The sequence below is a fragment of the Schistocerca piceifrons genome, chromosome 5, assembly GCF_021461385.2.
Source record: "Schistocerca piceifrons isolate TAMUIC-IGC-003096 chromosome 5, iqSchPice1.1, whole genome shotgun sequence".
Taxonomy (NCBI): Eukaryota; Metazoa; Arthropoda; class Insecta; order Orthoptera; family Acrididae; genus Schistocerca; species Schistocerca piceifrons.
This window is the reverse complement of record NC_060142.1, coordinates 286934395-286957981: the sequence shown is the minus strand read 5'-3', so window position 1 is coordinate 286957981 and position 23587 is coordinate 286934395. Positions and strand designations below refer to the sequence as shown.

The following is a 23587-nucleotide window of genomic DNA, read 5'->3' as shown; positions in this document are numbered from 1 at the left end:
TTTTACACAGAGTACGCGAAGGAACTTGTCCCCCTTCTTGCAGTGGTGTACCATAGGTCTCTAGAAGAGCGTAGCATTCCAAAGGATTGGAAAAGGGCACTGGTCATCCCCGTTTTCAAGAAGGGACATCGAACAGATGTACAGAACTATAGACCTATATCTCTAACATCGATCAGTTGTAGAATTTTGGAACAAGTATTACGTTCAAGTATAATGACTTTTCTGGAGACTAGAAATCTACTCTGTAGGAATCAGCATGGATTTCGGAAAAGACGATCATGTGAAACCCAGGTTGCGCTGTTCGTCCACGAGACTCAGAGGGCCATAGACACGGGTTCCCAGGTAGATGCCGTGTTTCTTGACTTCCGCAAGGCTTTTGATACAGATCCCCACAGTCGTTTAATGAGCAAAGTAAGAGCATATGGACTATCAGACCAATTGTGTGATTGGACTGAAGAGTTCCTAGATAACAGAATGCAGCATGTCATTCACAATGAAGAGAAGTCTTCCCAAGTAAGAGTGATTTCAGGTGTGCCACAGGGGCATGTCGTAGGACCATTGCTATTCACAATATACATAAATGACCTTGTGGATAACATTGGAAGTTCACTGAGGCTTTTTGCGGATGATGCTGTAGCATATCGAGAGGTTTTAACAATGGAAAATTGTACTGAAATGCAGGAGGATCTGCAACGAATTGACGCATGGTGCAGGGAATGGCAATTGAATCCCAATGTAGACAAGGGTAATGCACTGTGAATGTTTCAACTTATGTCTTTTAGTGCTCTATCAAACTCTTCGCACAGTATCATACCTTCCATTTCATCTTCATCTACGTCCTCTTCCATATGCATAACATTGCCCTCAAGTACATCACCCTTATATAGACCCTCTATATACTCCTGCCACCTTTCTGCCTTCCCTTCTTTGATTAGAACTGGTTTTCCATCAGAGCTCTCGATATTCATACAAGTGGTTCTCTTTCCCCAAAGGTTTCTTTAATTTGCTTGTAGGCAGTATCTATCTTACCCTTAGTGATATATACCTCTACATCCTTACATTTGTTCTCTAGCCATCCCTGCTTAGCCATTTTGCATTTCCTGTTGATCTCATTTTTGAGATGTTTGTATTCCTTTTTACCTGTTTCATTTACTGCATTTTTATATTTTCTCATTTCATCAATTAAATTTAATATCTCTTCTGCTACAAAGAGTATGGTCATCAGTACAAGATGCAGACTGCCCCAATATTAAAGTAGGACAATCTACCACTAGCCAAGTAAGTGCATTTAAATATCTGCACTTAAATATCTGAGGGCTTGAGATGTCACCAGGAAGTGAAAACTCGAATTGCCATAGCGAAGGAGGCGTTCAACAGAAAGAGAAGACTCTTATGAGGCAAATTGGATATAGGTCAAAGGAAAAGGCTTGGCAAATGTTTTGTGTGGTGTGTCGTACTATATGGGGCAGAAACATGGACGCTGAGACGAGAGGATGAAAAAAAGGTTAGAAGCATTTGCGATGTGGATGTAAAGGAGAATGGAAAGAATAAGCTTGATGGAAAGAGTGAGTAATGAAAGAGTATTGGAAAGGGTTGGTGAGAGAAGATGTCTGCTGAAGGTTGTAAGAGAAAGGAAAAAGAACTGGTTTGGACATTCATTGAGAAGGAAGTGCTTGCTAGCAGATGCTTTGGAAGGACTGGTTTGTGGGAGAAGACTGAGAGTAAGAAGGAGATACAAGATGATAAGATGACATAAACGAAAGAGGAAATTATGCAGACCTGAAGAGGATGGCAGAAGACCGGGCAGCCTGGAGAACTACCATACTGATGATGATCTGTTACCCAAGGATTTCTGCTAGCCCTTGTCTTTTTACCTACTTGATCCTCTGCTGCCTTCACTACTTCATCTCTCAAAGTTACCTATTCTTCTTCTACTGTATTTCTTTCTACCGTTCTTGTCAATTGTTCCCTAATGCTCTCTCTGAAACTCTCTACATCCTCTGGTTCTTTCAGTTTATCCAGGTCCCAACTCCTTACATTCCTGCCTTTTTGCAGTTTCTACAGTTTTAATCTACAGTTCATATCAAACAGATTGTGGTCAGAGTCCACGTCTGCCCCTGGAAATGTCTTACAATTTAAAACCTGTTTCCTAAATCTCTGTCTTACCATTATACAGAGTGAGTCACCTAATACTACCACTAGAAACATCTCCCAAACCACAACAAACATTTTACATTGTAAAATGTTAATTACATCCAGAGTAATTTGCAACGTAAAGCTGATGCTTCAGTAACTCCTCAGCAGTTCAGTTGTATGTATTTGAGAGAACCGAATTAATTAGGGGCACAAAAAGAACAGTGATGTAAAGTAGGTACAGAAGAGAATTGAACAGCACCTTACGTCCACATGCTAACATTTTTATTAGTCTTTTTCTCTGAAGAATACTGTATGGCATTGATTTTTTAGTTAAATTTACAAATTTGTTTTTTGTTTTCAACTACAGAATGTAAAAGAGTGTGTTCTGACATGTCAGGTCTATAAATGTTCAAAGTGGTGCCCATCATTTGCTGCACACATTTTCAGTCTACCGAGTATTGAATGTCTTACACGATGCAGTACGTCTGGTGCAATATTGCCACAGGCTCCCTCATGTTTCATATCCGCTGGGGTTGTAGGCACATCATCGTACAGGTTCTCCATTAACATACTCCACAGAAAGAAATCTAAAGGCATAAGATCAGGAGAATGGGCTGGCCAATTTATGCGTCTGCCACATCCTGTGAAATGTCCGTCGAACATGCTGTCAAGGGTCAGCCTAGTGGTCATTGCAGAATGTGCAGGAGCACCATCATGTTGATACCACATATGTCTACACGTTTCCAGCACCACATTTTCTAGCAATGCTGGCAGATCATTTTGTAGAAACTCGATGTATTTTCCAACTGTTTGGATGTCCACATACCAGTAATGCACGTTTCATAAATTCACTACACCGTGGTTTGTGAAACCTGCTTCATCGCTAAACAGATAGAACTGCAATGCATCCTCTGTTAATGCCAATTGACAGAAAATCACTTGAGTATTAAAATCATCTCCATGTAATTGCTGACGCAGTGACACAAGATACAGGTGAAATTTGTGACGATAAAGTATGCACATTACACTACTTTGACTCATTGCACTGCCTCTAGCAATATCACGTGAACTCATGTGTGGGTTCATGGCAACAGCGGCTAACCCATCAACTGCATCTGCTTCTCCTGTGATGGGTTTGTTACGGACCCGTTTGCGTGTTACAACCACACCTATTGCATACAATTGTTTGTGATCTCTGTCCGGGTACCATTCTGCATACAACCTGCAGGTTGCAGCTGCATTTTGTCTACACTCGCAATAGATGAGTATCATCTCTGCATTTTCAGGGTTAGAATAAACAGTTCTTACAACACTTTACATACTGTTGTTATTGCGACCTTCTCATGTTCCTACTGTGCATACTTCTGTTCTACTTGTGTACAGTACAGTATCACAGATGTCTGGTAATACACTGTACTACAGTTATTCTGAGTACAAGGACAAATTCAGCAACATGTAGACACAGAGACAGCCAAATTCGTAAACATTGTAGTCTTCATAAACATACCCCTACAGATCTTGCTCGTTACAACACATGACTGAACATCTAAGGTTTCAAGTGTCAACTTTTGGAAATTTACGGTAAGTTCCTGTGGGACCAAAATGCTGAGGTCATTGGTCCCTATGCTTACACACTACTTAATCTAACTTAAACTAAATACGCTAAGGACAACACACACATCTATGCCAGATGGAGGACTCGAACCTCTGTAAGGGGGAGCCACGTGAACCATGGCAAGGTGCCATAGACCGCGCAGCTACTTTGTGTGCCATCAACTTAATGTTACAAATTATTCTGGATGTAATTAAAATTTTACTACGTAAGAAATGGCATTGAATAAGTATTTGTTTCTATTTTCAGTTGTGCTAAAGATAATAACAGGTTTCCATTTAGAAAAAAATAAGTACATGTTGAAAATCAGACTTCTGTGCATTACTCAGTGGTTTGTATTAACTAATTACAACAGCCCCTCTCCTCACTTTCGGTCTGCAGAATTGGTTATTCAGTGTTTCTTGTCGTTTGAAAGGTGTTTCCAGTGGTAATGTTACGTCACTCACCCAGTATAATCTATCTGAAACTTTCCAGTATCTCCAGGCCTCTTCCATGTATACAACCTTCATTCATGATTCTTAAACCAAGTGTTAGCTATGATTAAGTTATGGTCTGTGCACAATTCTAAGAGGCAGCTTCCTCTTTCATTCCTTAACCCTATTCCATATTCACCTTCTATATTTCCTTCTCTTCCTTTTCCTATTATCGAATTCCAGTCCCCCATGACTATTAAATTTTCGTCTCCCTTCACTATCTGAATAATTTATTTTATCTCATCATACATTTCTTCAATCTCTTCATCGTCTGGGGAACGAGTTGGCATATATACTTGTACTACTGTGGTAGGCATGGGCTTTGTGTCTATCTTGGCTACAATAAAGCGTTCACTATGCTGTTCGTAATAGCTTACTCCTATTTTTTTTTTTTTTTAACCTACTCCTGCATTACACCTATTTGATTTTGTATTTATAACCCTGTATTTACTGACCAGAAGTCTTCGTCCTCCTGCCAATGAACTTCACTAATTCCCACTATACCTAACTTAAAGCTATCCATTTCCCTTTTTAAATTTTCTAATCTACATGCCCGATTAAGGAATCTGACATTCCATGTTCCAATCTGCAGAATGCCAGTTTTGTTTCTCCTGATAAAAGGAGTAGACTTATGGAAATCTGACTTTTATCAAAGAAATATTTTGTCACAGAGGAAGCCACTTCAACCAACCAAAGATTGGTCTGTATCATGAAATGAGACTGAGAGCAAAATAAATTCATTAATCTAATTTGGGAAAACGGACATTCACATATTTGGCATAATGAAATAGTATATGGTCTTTCTGAAGAAAGTATCAAAGAAGGGGACTCAGCACTTACACAGCTTCCATGTTATGATTTTCTCTACATATCAAAAACAGAGGTTTATGATCAATGGGAAACTCAGTGGCAAATATCACGGCAGCAAAAGGGCTTTTCACTCACTTCAGTTCAATGTACTATACTAATAAAACCCTGGTACAACCATAAAAATATCCTAAGGATATATATAACATCAATTATTAGAATGAAATTGGGACATGCATGTTTCCCTGCACATCTCTATAGGACTGGAGTGACAGTCGCTTCCACTGTAGTGAACATCCAGAAAATGAAGGAGATCTGACTCACATCATATTGCGATGTCCCAAATATATCCCACATTAAAGAAAAAAATGTGGGAAAAACCTTTTAAAAATGAAGATTCCCATGCCAACAAATATTAAAACATTAATGAGTGAATAACTTCGAAATTAACACTTCAATAGCTTGTTACCAGCAACAAGCATATATAAAGCTCTAACATATCAAAGACTGAATTTTATGAATGTACAAAACAGCCATGTCTTTAAAATTTAATTTCAGTTACTAACTTAAGCAATTGTAACAACTGTATTGCTTATAACAAAAAGGCAATTGATTTAATTAAAAAAATACGAAATAATGAAAGACAGTATGTTTACTATGCATACTGGTACAATGGCAGGTTATCAAGATTTAAGTGAGTTTGAAGATTGTGTTATAGTTGTGCATGAGTGATGGACATAGCATCTCCAAGGTACAAGGTACAACACGTTGTACATCAAGTTTCTACTACAACTAAAATTTTTATATGATTTCAGAGTTTTAGAGCATTTGATTATTCATGGAAATCCTTATTCTACACTTGCACCTACTGTCAAATGGAACAGAAAGAAACTGTTCAGCTTAGCTTCAAAATGTAATCAGTCATGTGTCATCTAAGCTCTTCCTTTCTCTTGTATTGTAACTGATCTTATACTGTAGTTTTTTACTGTGGTACATTCTAGCATGTCATCATATTTCTCTGTTACTCAAATTACTGTGCAATGTACAGATATCTTACTTTTTCTTTTATGCCATCTGGCTCAATGGATCACGCTCTGCTAAAGGTTTCTTTTCCACTGTCTTTTATCCATCACTGTCATCTGCCATCCATCCTCCCAGGGGTGTCCTACCTGTCATGATGCAATCCTGGAGTTCCTGTGGACATCTGTCATGTTCCATCTGAACCAATGTCTAGCCCACTGTAGTCACTTGCATCTTATGATTTCTGCTATATTGGCTTCTTGGTACAGTTTGTCTAGCACATGGTTGTGTCTGTTATTTATCCTCTCTTTAACTTACTGCTAACTAGCCTACATATTTAATTAAATATATGTTCTCTGAAGCAAAAAATGTTTGATTTTCAAAGATGCAGATTATATGTTTATAGTACTGACCAATTGGTGTGATGTGGCAGCTCAGTGGGTGTCAGATTACAAATTCGAAGGACTGAGGTTCAGTGCCTGTTTGGTCCTAATATTGTTTCCATAACTTATCACTTTCTCTAGCAATAATTTATATACATAAAAAAATGTTGAGTTGCACCATAATTTGGAGTCACTGTAGATCCCCATAACTGGCTGAGTAAGTCAGTTCGAAGGTTGCAAGGGCAAACCATATCCAGCAGAACAATACCTAGTTAAACACTATGAAGTTCAAACCTACTGGCAGGTTGGTGACAACTTCACTATTTATGCCACAACATACTACTTTATGCCTACATAAATATGGTGTGTTTGTTTTCCAGTTACCTGAAAACCACCACCTCCACAAGTCTGTGAACATTTGGACCACTCAGTTATCATCCAGTCAAACTTAAGGTTTTCAGCACTTCCTGTAACAAGTTTTACAATATTAATAAAGGAACCTTATCTTCATACATATCAGTTAAATGGAGAACAGTTACAATATCACACACAATTCATACTCATAAGAAAGAGGAGTTACCTCTAAAAAATGAGCATACAAATCAATAGACGTAACCAGGTACAATAGTATATTGTTTTTGTGCTGCATATACACATAAGCAAGAGGTATTCCTCTCAATATGTACCAGTTATATATTATAATCTAAAATGATGCTGGAAACCTAAGATACATGCTTGGAAATGACCAAATGTCAAAATTGGCCAATCATATAGACAAAAAAATAATAATGCAGCCTACCTTGACCATGTTTTCATTCACAAAACACATTGAGGCTGTGAACCCCCACAAAAATAATTTTTTAAAAAGATTTCACAAGTTAGAGTACAATGAAGTAACTTAGAAATGGTTCAAATGGCTCTAAGCACTATGAGACTTAACATATGAGGTCATCAGTCCCCTAGACTCAGAACTACTTAAACCTAACTAACCTAAGGACATCACACACATCCATGCCCGAGGCAGGATTTGAACCAGCGACTGTAGCAGCAGCGCTGTTCCGGACTGAAGTGCCTAGAACCGCTCGGCCACAGCGGCAGGCTAACTTTGAAATACATGGAAGATCAGTAAGAACATGAAACAAACTATAATCCTGCTTAATTTCATCCACTATAGATATGGCTGAACACCACGAATGTCAATGCAAATTCAGTACAGTTTCTTGAAATGTTAACTGGTAACTATTTTGTTTTAGGACATTTTTATTAATGAAATCATTATCAATTTCAAATTTGTCAGCATTCATTCTTTTACTTTATTATATTTAATTATTTTGTATCAGGACTCACATTGTAACAAACATATGTGCAACTGTTTGATCATGAAATATCAACAAAGTTAATTACAGAAGGTGATTCTCAGTTAAGTAACATATTAAGCTATCTGTGTAACCAGTTGTTCATCAGTGGAATATTCCCTGAATGTTTGAAATATCCTGAAATTAAGCCACTCTTTAAGAAGGGAGATAAAGAAATAGTGGTAAATTTCCATCCAAATTCACTTTTGCCAGCATTCTCAAAAATTTTAGAAAAGGTCATGTACAATCAGTTTTATAACCATCTTATTACAAATAACATACTGTCAAACAAGCAAGTTTGGATTTCTAAAGGGTTCTGATACTGAGAAGGGTATCTACACTTAATGTACTTAATTGAGTAGATAAAAAATTGCAGGCAACTGGTATATTTTGTGATCCGTCAAAGGCATTTGACTGTGTAAATCACAATATCCTTTTAAGTAAATTAAAATATTATGGTGTAACAGGATGTGCTGTAAAATGGTTCAAATCTTATATCTCTGACAGGAAACAAAGAGTGTTATTAGGAAACAGACATGTATTAAGCTATCAGGCATGGGAACTAATTACATGTGGGGTCCCACAAGGTTCCATCTTAGGAACCTTACTTTTTCTTGTTTATGTCAATGACCTTTCATCAGTAACATTACCAGATGCCAAGTTTGTTTTGTTTGCCAATGATACAAACATTGCAATAAACAGTAAATCAAGTGTAGTCTTAGAAAGATCAGCTAATAAAATATTTGTGGACATTGATCACTGGTTCCTAGCCAATTCTTTTCACTAAACTTTGAAAAAACACACTACATGCAATTCAGAACTTGTAAGGGATGTCCCATGAGTATATGCCCAACATATGATGACAAGCAGATAGAAGAAGTAGACAGTATTAAATTCTTGGGATTACAGCTTTGTTATAACGTCAAGTTGAACACATATATTTCAAAACGACACAACACATATAAATCACTGAGCAAGTTGACAAAGCAAGACATGAACACGGTAACATTCGAACGAGCACCGAGTCCAAGTCTAGCGGCCGCTGGCTGGCAGGCTGCTTAGGTGGCGCAGCTGCTGCATGGCTGGCAGACAGCGCTGCATGTAGAGGACGCGCGTAATTGCGCGGCGGCACTTTGAATGATCGGCGAGTCACAACACTTCCCCCCCCCCCCCCCCCCCTTTCGAAATTTTTGCACCGGTCTTGATGGAGGTGGCCTGTAGATTGCTAACGTCCATAGGCGTTGTTTGACTGGCCGTAAAGTCTCGAGGGGGAGGCTTCCCGTACGGACGGAAGTGTCCCCGATGATAGCGGGTTGAGATGACAGGAGACGTAGGGGTCGAATCTGCTAGGGCCCCGTGCACCAATCTGCCCATTGCGGCAAGTCCAGCTGATATAACTGGAGACATGGGCGATGTGTCGGCATCTGTAGCAAAAGGAGGCGAGTAGATTGGCTCCGACAGATGAGGGTCATCCGGTTCCTGCATGGGCACGTCTCCTGGTGGCGTCCGTTCTTGTACTGGCACCGAGATGATAGTGAGAGGGCTGCATTGTGAGTAATGAGAGATGCCAAGATCCCGAGCGTCAGGTAGAGCCGAAGGTGGTGTAGCAGCATTCGGAACAGGCGTTGCCAGCACACGAGGCCGAAGCTGGTCAGAATGATGCACTGCAACACTCATGTCCGTTTGCATTTCATACAGGCGTTGGCCACAGTGTCGTAAGATGTGGCCCGGACTCCAATTTGGCCGCCTGACATATCCTCGTACCCAGACAAGGTCGTCGGCGGTGAAACGGCCAAGCGAAGGCACCCGCGGCCGTGAGGTGGAAGGCAGCAGAAGATGAAGTAGCATGCGGGGCTGCCGGCCATGTAAGAGCTCAGCCGGGCTGTGGTCGCCAATGGGGGTGAAACGGTAAGAAGCCAGAAACTGGAGAAGTGCATCATCAGCAGCAGAAGAAGTCAGGAGTTTCCGCATCTGAGCCTTAAATGTGCAGACCAGTCATTCAGCCTCACTGTTTGATTGTGGATGGAACGGAGGGGCAGTGACACACATAACGCCATGACAAGCACAAAAATCCACAAATTTGGAAGAGGCAAATTGTGGACCATTATCAGTAACAAGAGAAGAGGGAAGGCCTTCCAAAGACAAAATGCAGGCGAGAGCACTTGTGGTTGCCACAGTGGTAGGCGACGTGCAACGGACAATGAAAGGAAAGTTAGAGCAGGCGTCAATTATGAGGAGCCAATAAGTACCTAAAAAAGGTCCGCAAAGTCAGCATGAATGCACTACCAGGGCGTCTCAGGTGAAGGCCACGGTGACAAAGATGACATCCGGGCGGTGGCCTGCCATGCACGTGGGCCGCAGGCAGCGGCCATGTGTGCTATTTCAGAATCGATGCCAGGCCAGTACACCTGAACACATGACGGCACGCCAGAGATTTTGTGCGAGAGACATCCCAGTGCCCTTGGTGAAGGAGGCGCAAGACCGAAGCATGCAAAGACGTAGGTACCACCACACATGGCGAAGCATTGTCAGTGGAAAGGAGGATAACACCATCCCTAGCCGTGAGGCGGTAGCGAAAAACCGTAGTAGTTCCGCAACGGGTCAGAAGTCTTTGCGGACGGACGATCTGGCCAACCATTCTGAATACAGTATAAAACCCGGGAGAGGGTAGGATCAGAACCCGTAGCAGCCGCCAGCCGGTCCCCAGTGATGGGGAATCCGTCCACAACCTGCTGCTCGGCAACATCCAGGTGGAAACAGAAAAGTTCGTCCCTATCGAATGCCAGATCAGGACCCATGGGAAGGCGAGACAGTGCATCAGCATTCGCATGTTGGGCCGTTGGCCGAAAATGAATCTCATAATTGAAACAAGACAAGTAAAGAGCCCAACGCTGAAGGCAGTGTGCAGCCTTGTCGGGAAGTGACGATGATGGATGAAACAAGGAGCATAAATAATGGCCAAAGCTTCTTTTTCAATTTGAGAATACTTTTGTTGGGCATCTGTGGGTGTTTTGGAGGCATAAGCAATGGGTTGTTCAGAGCCATCAGAAAAACAGTGCGCAAGGACTGCACCGACCCCGTATTGAGAGGCGTCCGTGGCAAGAAGAAGATGTTGGCCAGGTCGATAAGTAGCCAGGCACGGGGCCTGTTTCAGCATAGTCTTCAATTTCTGGAAAGCCGCATCGCATGACGCGGACCAGTGAAAAGGCACGTTTTTATGCAACAGGCAATGCAACGGCTGAGCCACTGATGCAGCAGACGGTAAAAACTTGTGATAGTATGCTATTTTCCTCAAGAAGGCCTGCAGTTCCTTAACAGATGTAGGGCGAGGAAGGGCATTGATCGCAGCGACAGTTTGCTGAAGCGGACGAATACCACCCCGAGAGAGTTGAAACCCCAAGTAAGTGATAGATACCTGAAAAAATTGTGATTTCTGAAGATTACACTTAAGACCAGCAGTCTGTATGACATGAAAAAGTGTGTGGAGGTTCTGAAGATGTTCTTCAGTGGTGGAGCCAGTCACAACAATGTCCTCCATGTAAGTTATACACCCAGGGACAGGGAGCAATAATTGTTCCAAGAATCTCTGAAAGAGAGCAGGGGCGCTGGCAACCCCGAATGGCAATCGTTGGTATTGACAGAGGCCGAAAGGCGTGTTAAGGACCAGAAACTGCCGGGAAGCAGCATCGAGAGTAAGTTGATGATAAGCTTCTGACAGGTCAATTTTAGAAAAATACTGGCCTCCTGCAAGTTTAGTGAACAATTCTTCAGGTCGGGGCATAGGGTAAGTGTCGATGAGGCATTGCGCATTTACAGTGGCTTTAAAATCGCCACAGAGATGAATATCACCACTGGGCTTAGCAACTACAACAACAGGAGAGGACCACTCACTGGAAGTGACAGGAAGCAAGACCCCTGAAGTAGTGACACAATCCAGCTCCCATTTTACCCAATCACGAAGGGCCACAGGAATGGGCCAAGCCCAAAAAAACTTAGGCCGAGCAGTGGGTTTGAGCGTGATATGAGCTTCAAAGTCGTTTGCATGGCCTAACCCAGGAGAAAAAAGGGACGAAAATGTCATTGACAAGGAATCCAAATGAGCATAAGGTATAGTATCAGAAACGATATTGACAGAGTCATCTATGGAGAACCCAAAAAAGTGAAACGCATCGAAACCAAAAAGATTCTCTGCAGTACTCTGGTCAACCACAAATATGGGAACAGTGTGAATAATGGATTTTTAAGATACCTCAGCATTAAATTGTCCCAAGAGAGAAATCTTCTGTTTATTGTATGTCCGTAATTGCCAAGTGACAGGTGATAGGAGTGGTGAACCCAACTGAAGATACGTCTGAGAATTAATGATAGTGGCATTAGAACCAGTATCCACCTGCATGCGAACATCTCGAGGACAGTGAGGAATAACTTTCCTGAAAGGGAAGAAGTACAATTGACAGATAACACAGAATCAGAATCAGCGTCATGTTCATGAAGATCATGTATGCGGTCGGATTTGCAAACGGAAGACACATGACCCTTCTTTTTGCAATTGTGACACACAGCCCAACGTTGGGGACAATCATCACGTGAATGTTTCGTAAAACACCGCGGACATGAAGGAAGTTGCCGGGGGTTTTGCTGCATTTTCTTAGAGGGTTGTTTACGGTTAGGCCGAGGCTGCACGTGGGAGCATACTGCGGCCACGTCGGCCAGCGGGGACGCACCACACGCATCGTCAACAGCGCACAGAGGTTGTATTTCCCCGATGTCACCCCATGCCTCTATTTGCACCCCAGCGACGCGAGAAATTTCAAAAGACTGTGCGATGGATAGGACTTCATCTAAAGTCGGATTTGCCAACTGAAAGGCACGTTGCCGAACTTCTTTGTCGGGCGCCGACCTGATAATAGCATCCCGTACCATGGAATCGGCATAGGATTCTTTGTGAACATCAGTAACAAATTGACACTTTCGACTGAGGCCGTGAAGTTCAGCAGCCCAAGCGCAATAGGATTGATGCAGATGTTTTTGACAACGATAAAAGGCAACACGAGAGGCTACCACATGCGTTTGCTATTGAAAATAGACAGACAGAAGTGAGCACATTCCAGCAAAGGACAAAGACGCAGGATCTTTCAAAGGAGCCAATTGCGATAACAACCGATACATTTGAGGTGAAATCCAGGAAAGGAACAGAGACTTACATGCTTGTTCATCCATGACATGAAATGCCAAGAAGTGCTGTCGAAGACATTTTTCATAATCAGACCAGTCTTCCGCCGTCTCGTCGTAAGGAGGAAAAGGAGGTATAGACAATGACGAGAAACGCCCCACATTTGATGCCGTGACAAAATCGCGAATTGCCGATGTTAGAAGCGTTTGCTGTTCAGTGAGACCTTGCAATAGTTGCTCAACAGTAGCCGTGGAAACCTGTGGGTCAACGATGAAAAGGAAAAATCCCATCCTTATCGCCAATTGTTATAACGTCAAGTTGAACACATATATTTCAAAACGACACAACACATATAAGTCACTGAGCAAGTTGACATGTGAACACAGTAACATTCGAATGAGCACTGAGTGCAACTCTAGCGGCCGCTGGCTGGCTGGCTGGGCGCTTAGGTGGCACGGCTGCTGCATGGCTGGCAGACAGCACCACGTTTAGAGGATGCGCGTAATTGCGTGGCGGCACTTAGAATGATCGGCGAGTCACAACAAGCTTGATAATAAATTCAACTGGGAGGAGCACTCCACAGAACTGCTCAACTGTCTAAACAAATCTCTATTTCCAATGCGAATTCTGTCAGAGATAGGGAACATAAAAATGAAAAAGCTGGCATACTATGCTTACTTTCACTCCATAATATCATATAGAATTATTTTTGGGGTAATTCATCAAGCCAAGCGAAAGTTTCCTGGGAACAAATATGTGCAATAAGGGTTATATGTGGTGTGAACTCAAGAACATCCTGCAGGGGCCTGTTTAGGAAAGTAGGGATACTAACTACTGCTTGCCTATATATTTATTCCTTAATGAAATTTGTCATTAAAGATACATCACTTTTTCAAACCAACAGCTCAGTTTGTGGAATCAATAGTAGAAATAAGAATAATCTTCACAAGGATTTGAAGTCACTTACTCTTGTACAAAAAAGTGTGCATTATTGAGGAACACATTTTCAATAACTTGCTTGAAATTCAGTTTATTGGTGGCCAACTCCTACACACACACACACACACACACACACACACACACACACACACACACACACACACAAAAATAAAAATCAGTTCTTCTACTGAGAAATTCATCAATGGAGTAGAAGGAGTTGGCCACCAATAAATCCTTTAGGCTTCTCTTAAACTGAATTTCATTGGTTGTTAAGCTTTTTATGGCTGCTGGCAAGTTACTGAAAATGTGTGTGGTTTAATTTACCAATGATTGCAGTGCCTCAATCATCACAGCATACAAACTACAGATAACTTTCTTCTGGCTGAGAAGAAAGATTGTTTGAGAGGAGCATAAAGTTGGAGTCAGGTAATTTTCTTAAAGAAATAATGTAGAAAAATGACAGGCTGCAGAGGCACATGTTAACAAGTGTAGTGACACAACACTTGTGAAAGACAGAAATTTGTGTGCTGTGTAAAAAGTGCCAGAAAGTGAATGTAAAAGGAATTCTGAGTGTGAAGCCACATGAAAAGTGCGCTTAAAAGTTATTAGTGTTTATATTAAATGGTCACGCCTAGGCTGTTTGTAGGAAAAAAACATGAACTTGTTTCCACTTGATTTCACAAGAAGACAATATGAAAGTGCTATGTGGTGACAGTCACACTTTAAAAGCAGAATTGTCAATCCTGAAGCAAAATAATTGTGACCTAAAGCATGAAAAAAATGTTTTTGTAAGAAAAGTTAGGCAATAGATGATAATATTCTCAAAAACGGCAACACAGTAAACAGTCGTCGTTGGTCCCATTCTTGCACGATCTTTTTCCAGCTGCTGCGATGTTAGAGATTTGATGTTTTGCCGGATTCCTGATATTCACTGTACACTCGTGAAATGGTCGTATGCGAAAATCCCTGCTTCATCGCTACTTTGGAGATGCTGTGTCTCATCGCTCAAGCACTGCCTATAACACCATGTTCAAATCCACTTAAATCTTGATAACCTGCCATTGTAGCAGCAGTAGCTGATCTAACAACTGCTCCAGACACTTGTTGTCTTATATAGGCATTGCCAACTGCAGCACCGTATTCTGCCTGTTTACATATCTCTGTATTTGAATATGCATGCCTGTAGCAGTTTCTTTGGCACTTCAGTGTATTACAAAAGAATCTTCATCCACATTTGTATGAATTCTCATAGAAACAGGAGTAAAGAGGAAATTGTTAGAGCAACAAAAAACTTAATTCAATATGCCGGTAGACTCCAAAAGACCTAGAATTGTACTGAGAGGCACTGTCTGCAGATCTGTCAGTCATCAATGTAAAGAGAGAATTAAATGTGATATAAACAAAAACTGAGTCTAAGGCAAACTGCTCCTAGGCTGCCCCATGGGGCATTGGCACTGTGTAGCACCCATTGGCTCATTCACAGGCTGGTGCAGAATGGGTAGACCACCTGCCAGGCAGCTCTATTGGACATGTTCTGCTCATGTGCTAGTAACTTGGCCATTCACAGTTGTGGGCTCCCATCCACTGTAGTACTTTTGCATACACCATAGCACAGCTGCCTGACTGCCCGCCTATCAGCTACTTGCCCACCTGTGCCCATGGGACCCTGCCTGCCCACCAGGAAGCATGTGAGCTGGAACAACCTAGTCTAGGTGCAATGTTTATAAATATGAATAAGTTCTTGAGGAATAAATGCTTAGATAAAGACAGTTTACACTTAAGTAGATTAAGATCCAAAACTCTTAGTACAATGTTTGCTGATACATGGAAAATTCAAAATAGTAGGAACAACATACAAGGAAGGATAGGTATGATTAACAATGTTTAGTAACAAAAATGGTAAAATGAAAATACTACCTAAAAAAAGTATGCTTTAAATCATAAATAAGAAAGGAAGTCTCTACAATATGCACTGGAATATTAATGGTCAAATACTGACTTTGCAAACAAAAGTTATAAAGTTGATGAGCCACAAATTATTGATTACAAACACAAAATGTTTAACTTATTTGTCTCAATGGACATTGTTTTACAGATAATAAAATAACATAATATTAAAATTCATAATAAAACAGAAAATTTCGAATCAGCCAACAGCTTTTGCAAATAAAAGATATCATATGGAGACTCATGTACACTTCTACATTCCAATTTAAAACGAGAAATAAGAAATGAGTTTGATTATTTGAATGAATAGTGTATATCTGAGAGCTCCTGTATCAAGTTAAGGGACCTAAACACTATAGCATTTTCTATTTACTGTGTATCAAAGCTTCTGGTCAGATTTCAGCGCCTTGCTCAGATTTCGCAATAAATAAAAAAGGAAAAAAAGTTGTAAAATTTTCTGAATTCATTATTAATATTATAGTTAATAACAATGATAACTCCAAATTCAATTAAATAATAAAATCACTTTGTTTTCAAAGTAAACATCACTGAACCCAATACAGTAAATGCGCAGTGTCCTTTATTTATAATATTTTAACTAATTACATGTTTGAAAATGTTTATTAATTTTGCCTGGATTTAGGAACTTCTGAACACTCTGCATGTTTCATATAAGTACCAAAAAGTAACAGAGAAATTTCATTAACAAAAGCCATATGCAAAGGAACATAAATGAAAAATGCTACTATATTTAGTAATAAGTTAAAGGAGGTAAATGGTCTATTGACAGGACTCATTCAAGCAGTGGTAACTATGAGAAATTTCTAAGTAGCTTTCTTGAACTGTTAAATGAAACCTTTCTGCTTAGAACCACATGCAACAAAATATCTATCAGATTTGAAAGGATAATTCAAGATATAAAAATTTCTAGTGCCAGAAAAAGTAAATGCCATGACAAACTAAAATAAAACAAAACAGGCATTTTACTGTATATATTAGATGTCTAAAGAAAGCTGAAGAGGCCACAAAAGACAATACATTCATTTTTAAAAAGTAAAAGTAAGACAAAGACAGTGTGGTCAATTATCAAATCAAGAGATAGGCATTAGAGTTAGCAGTCATCAAGTCAGAGGATTTAACTAGATGATAGCTTCATTGTAAATGGATTAAAGTACATGATAGCTTTATTGCAAACCCAGGTCAAATATCAGAAGGTTTAAATGAATTCTTAACAAATGTAGCAAAGGCACATGCTATTCTAGCAGAGTATAACATTAAGGTAAATCCCTTTACATTTCACCAAGAATCTGAGTAGCTTACACATTTTTAAAAAGTTTCAATAATGAATGTGGAAAATGTTGTACTACCATAAAAAATCAGACACACTGCTGGGTGGGACAGGATACACACTAAAGTGATTAAAGCAGTGTAACACATGACAGCACCTCCCTTAACTGAAACAATGAACCAATTATTTGAAAAGGGATGCTTTCTTGATGTACTAAATTAAGCAGAAGTAGGATCGAGAGAAGACATGGGAAACCATCATCCCATTCCTATTCTGCCAATCATGTTGAAAGTGTTGGAGAAAGTATCTGCAATTCAGATTCAAAATTTTATAAATAAAATGATATTACTCTAAGTAACCAAATTACTCACCAAGCAGAGGCAGGAGAACACACATATTAAGATATTTCAAATTTCAAAGCTTTCGGAGCTAGTGGTTCCTGATTCTGGCAGAAATGTTCAAGAGGAAGGAAGAGGGGTGAATTACATTATATTTTCAAAAATTGATTATTTTTTCCTTCATATATAAGAAACCAGTTTGGATTCCAACAAGGAAAAAACAGCATAGATGCAGTCAAGAACTTTATTGAAAACATAAGCAAAACATTAGATCAGATAAATAAAGTTGGAGATATCTTCTGCAACCATACAAAAAAATATGGCTCAGTACACCATGGTTTGATTATGAGTGTATACTACTGATGAGCATTCTATAATTTCAGCATGGGTGGCAGTTTTAAAATACTTGAAGTTCTCGATGAAGAGTATGACACTTGTCAAAATGTTGCAGATGGATGGAAACCTAACAGACTCTCATCATGCTTTGCTTTTCCATAAATTAGATAAATATGAAATGAAGAGCAGTGCTTTGCAATAGTTTGTATCATATCTGCAGAGCAGAAAACAAAGCTTAACTGTAACTTCAAAGGCTGTTAGTTATTATTCAGAATAGAGTACAGTATCACTAGGCATATGTCAAGGTTCCATCTTAGGGTCACTCCTGTTCCTATTCCACATAAATATAAATTCTTTATTAGTCCTTTTTAGACACATTAAATCTGTTTAATTGAAGCTAAAGGTACAGAAAAAAAATCCAAGCTCTATTGCAAGCCCACTTGATAATCTAGAAAACTGGTTACAGTTAAATGGATTGAAACTGAACATTTCAACACCCCATATGGTACATTTAAAAACCATGCATTCAAAATGCAAGGAGTTTAAAATACAGCATAACAATTAAGTTTAGAAGAAGTTCACATAACCAAATTCCTTGGACTAAATATGGACAAGAATTTAAACTACAATATGCATACTAACTCACTATCAAGTAAATTAAGTAAGCATGTAAAAAATATAATATCATAGCTATTTTGAATCTGTTATGAGGTATAATAAAGATCACAGGGGGTGTTAAAATAGTGTATCTCAACTATTGAAGCTGTGGAAGAAACTTCTGAGATACATGTGCTATGCTTAGCTGAAAGAATCTTGCCACACATTGGTTCAGAAACTACCACCCCTAACCATCCCTTTCCTGTGTATTTACACAACAGATAAAAATTATTTGAAGAGAATCATACATATATCACCAGAAGTATCCACATGTGTAATTGACCACTAGATGTCACAAGAGGTTCAAAATGAGGAAAGGAGGTAGAGAGTACTGTGTTGTCAACAGAGAAACAGTAACTCCAAAATGGGTCAATTAAGAGAGCCCAGTGGCATTCAATATGGAATAATCGGGGAAGGAATCACTCATCAGTTCCAAAATGCAACCAGCAGTCCAACTAGCACAATGACTGTGCATAACGAGTTAAAAAGAATGGGATGCAACGGTCGAGCAGCTCCTCAAAAGTTACACATTTCTATAGTCAATGCTGAGTGATGCTTGAGGTAGTGTAAGAGCAATGCCACAGGACAGTGGATGACTGGACATGAGTGATGCTGAATGATGAAACAAGCTACACCCTGTAGCAATCTGATGGAAGAGTTTGGATTTGGTGAATGTGGAGAAAGTTACCTATAATCATGTGTAGCATCAGCAGTGAAGTAAAGAGGAGCCAATGTTATGGTATGGAATTGTTCTTCATGGTTATGGTATGGTCCCCTCATTACACTTAAGAAAATGCTAAATGAAGAAGGGTATGAACACATTTTATAGCATTGTGTATTGTATACAGTAGAGGAACAGTTCAGAGATGATAATTGTATCATTATGATAATCCACCATCATAAAGTAGCATCCTTGAGGCAATGGTTTGTGGACATTAATATTCCTGAAGTGAACTGGCCTGCCCGGAGTCCTGATCTGAACCCAATAAAACAGCTTTTGGATGAGTTGGAACATCATCTTTACTCCACCCCAGCATCCACCATCACCCCCATCTCTGGTTTTGGATTGTGAGGGAGAACAGGCTGCCACTACTCCACAAACATTCAGATACTTTATCAAAAGAGTCGCCAGCAGAGTTCAACCATCCTATAGGTGAAGTGTAGACATATCCCATATTAAGGTCCACTAATGAGCATGATGATACTTTTAATCAGGTAGCATACAACACGAGAAAGAATTTTTGTGTTTCCCATACACCAATTGAAATTACACGTACACTCCACAATATACAGGGATGAACATGTATGACAAATTAATATGCAATAACATGCTTCATATGAAACTATATACCTTAACAGTAAGACTGCAGCAGATTTTGGGAGAGAGAGGCTACTACTGAGCATGATTCATGGAGGATGAAACCAGTACTGTCTAGGATTCTTTTTCCATATTGACCAACTAGGATCACATAACAACTTAAGTTCCTCTTCTTTCTCTGTCATTTCCTGTTTTTCTAGAAGTCCTTCAGTGTCTCTCCATGTTGCCTTTTCCATTCTTCTGTCCACATTGCTCCCAATCTCTTTGTTATAACTTCAAGTTGAACAAATATATTTCAAGGAAGACACAATACATGAAAGTCATAGATTAAGTAAACAGAGTAAGACGTGTGTACACTTTAACAGTCAAATCATAACTGAGTCCAAGTCTAGCGGCCGCTGGCTGGCTGGCCGCTTAGGTGGTGCTGCTGCTGCATGGCTGGCAGACAGCGCCACATGTAGAGGACGCGCGTAACTGCGTGGCGGCACTATGAAAGATCGGCGCGTCACAACATTCTTATTTCCTAAAAGTCTTCTAAATGAAGTATTTCATTCTTAAAAATGTTTCTCTCCATTATTTCTGATTATTTGGTGTTGTTTCAATCTAGTTCTCTTTTTACTTCTGTAATATATGATGTTGACTTTTTTCCAGAAGTACAGAAATATTTGTTTCATTAGCCTGTTTTCATTCATTTAGTAAAGGTGTCCAAAGAACCTTAATCTTCACCTTTCCCTTATTTCAGATAATGTCTCTATATTTTTGTAGGTCTGCTCATTACTTCTCATTTTCCAACCATCTGTAGTTGGTACTGCACCCTTTATTTTTCTAATAATTCTTTTTCAATTACTTCTACTTACTGATTTCTTAGGTGTCCATATTGATGAGAATTGAAACTGGAAAAAGCATATTTTAGAACTCCTACAATGCCTTAGTTCAACCACATTTGCCCTTAGAATCACTGCAAATCTTGGGGAAAGACAAATCAGTAAGTTAACACATGTTGCATATTTTCATCCAATAATAAATGGAATAATGTTCTACGGTAACTTATCTTTAAGAAAGAATGACTTCATTGCTCAAAAATTTGCTTTAAGAATAATATGTGATCTCACCCATAATCATGTTCTAGACATCTATTTAAGAAATTGGGTGTTCTGACTATTGATTGCTTCACAGTACATTTATTTCCTCATAAAGTTTGTTGCAAATAATCCACTGAAGTTCAAAAGGAACAATGGTCTACATAATTACAATACCAGAAGGAAAAAGAATATTCATTACTGCACATTAAGGTTGTCTTAGCACAAAAAGACGTGTAGCAGTGTTGCAACTAATTTTTTTTATAACTGCCCAGTGATATAAAATGTCTGATAGACAGCAAAGTTAAATTTGAAACCAAACTGAAAAAGTTACTCCTTGACAACTTTTAATCTTCTGTAGAAGAATTTCTGTTATTGTAGTGTGTAAAAAGTGGCAGGTAGAAATTAATAACTCACATCTGTATATTTAATAATAATGCTAATAATAATAATGAAACTTATAAACGTTCAGCATGTAGCCATACTTATAAACTAATTTGTGATGTGAATGTAAAATGTCTCATCCCACATCATTACTGTTTAGCAAGCAAATGATTCATGGAACATGAAACAAAGTAACTATCTATCTGTTCTTTCCAGCTTATGGTTCATCATAAAACATTCATATGCATATAAACATTCTGGTCTTACTTTTATTTATTTATTTGTAGGATAAATACACAGAATACATTGTATGGATTGGGCAGGAACTGTATTACATGCACTGATAAGTAGACATTGCTTACTAACTAAAATTCAGCAAATTATGATTTTATACAAATAATTTCTAGGACTATTGCATTTTAAATTACAAATTTGTTTACATCACTTATCATATATGTGTATGTATATGTAAGTTAACCCTCTTGGGAAAAATATATCTAAAAACAAAGATGATGTGACTTACCAAAAGAAAGTGCTGGCAGGTCGATAGACACACAAACAAACACAAACATACACACAAAATTCAAGCTTTTGCAACCAATGGTTGCTTCATCAGGAAAGATGGAAGGTGAGGGAAAGACGAAAGGATGTGGGTTTTAAGGGAGAGGGTAAGGAGTCATTCCAAACCCGGGAGTGGAAAGACATATATGTCTGCTTGTGTCTGTATATGTGTGGATGGATATGAGTGTGTGTGCGAGTGTATACCCGTCCTTTTTTCCCCCTAAGGTGAGTCTTTCCACTCCCGGGATTGGAATGACTCTTTACCCTCTCCCTTAAAACCCACATCCTTTCGTCTTTCCCTCTCCTTCCATCTTTCCTGACAAAGCAACCATTGGTTGCAAAAGCTTGAATTTTTTGTGTATGTTTGTGTTTGTTTGTGTGTGTATTGACCTGCCAGCGCTTTCTTTTGGTAAGTCACATCATCTTTGTTTTTAGATATAAGTTAACCCTCTATTCGATACAGCAATTTCATTGCAATTTGTCTTATACTGTAGCGTACGCAAAATCGTTTATACTGTAGCAAAAGTTTTCTGCAGCTAAAGTATTAAGAGATTTCTTGATAATATTTTTATTGTTTATCTGTCTCAATTTTGAACAGAGGTTTTCTATGGCTTTTGGTCCTGCATGCAATGGCTTTGATTTGTTTTTCATGGTATTGTGTTTGGGCACATGGAGGAAGTTCCATTTCCTTGTGTCATGGTTGTGTAGTGCCTTGTTGTCCTGAGTATTGGGAGCACATAAGAATTTTGTTCAGCATAGAAGTTTGTATAGGTGTATGTTGATTAGTGTTACTATCTTTGTTGTTGTTGTTGTCTTCAGTCCTGAGACTGGTTTGATGCAGCTCTCCATGCTACCCTATCCTGTGCAAGTATCTTCATCTCCCAGTACCTACTGCAGCCTACATCCTTCTGAATCTGCTTAGTTTATTCATCTCTTGGTCTCCCTCTACGATTTTTACCCTCCACGCTGCCCCCCAATGCTAAATTTGTGATCCCTTTGATGCCTTAGAACATGACCTACCAACCGGTCCCTTCTTCTCGTCAAGTTGTGCCACAAACTCCTCTTCTCCCCAATTCTATTCAATACCTCCTCATTAGTTATGTGATCTACCCATCTAATCTTCAGCATTCTTCTGTAGCACCACATTTCGAAAGCTTCTATTCTCTTCCTGTCCAAACTATTTATCGTCCATGTTTCACTTCCACACATGGCTACACTCCACACAAATACTTTCAGAAATGACATCCTGACACTTAAATTAATACTCGATGTTAACAAATTTCTCTTCTTCAGAAACGCTCTCCTTACCATTGCCAGTCTACATTTTATATCTTCTCTACTTCAACCATCATCAGTTATTTTGCTTCCCAAATAGCAAAACTTCTTTACTACTTTAAGTGTCTCATTTCCTAATCTAATTCCTCAGGATCACCCGACTTAATTCAACTACATTCCATTATCCTCGGTTTGCTTTTGTTGATGTTCATCTTATATCCTCCTTTCAAGACACTGTCCATTCCGTTCAACTGCTCTTCCAAGTCCTTTGCTGTCTCTGACAGAATTACAATGTCATCAGTGAACCTCAAAGTTTTTATTTCTTCTCCATGGATTTTAATACCTACTCCGAATTTTTCTTTTGTTTCCTTTACTGCTTGCTCAATATACAGATTGAATAACACTGGGGAGAGGCCACAACACTGTCTCACTCCCTTCCCAACCACTGCTTCCCTTTCATGCCCCTTGACTCTTATAACTGCCATCTGGTTTCGGTACAAATTGTA

At 39.4% G+C, this 23587-nt stretch overlaps 1 protein-coding gene across 1 annotated transcript in view; it reads right to left on the bottom strand.

Moving 5' to 3' along the window:
* LOC124798414 (protein madd-4-like) overlaps positions 1–23587 on the bottom strand; it is a 473991-nt gene that overhangs the window by 42330 nt on the left and 408074 nt on the right. Inside the window, exon 18 of the mRNA XM_047261811.1 lies at positions 6816–6898. Coding sequence (XP_047117767.1) covers positions 6816–6898 — 83 coding nt within the window. The remainder of the gene's footprint in view (positions 1–6815; positions 6899–23587) is intronic.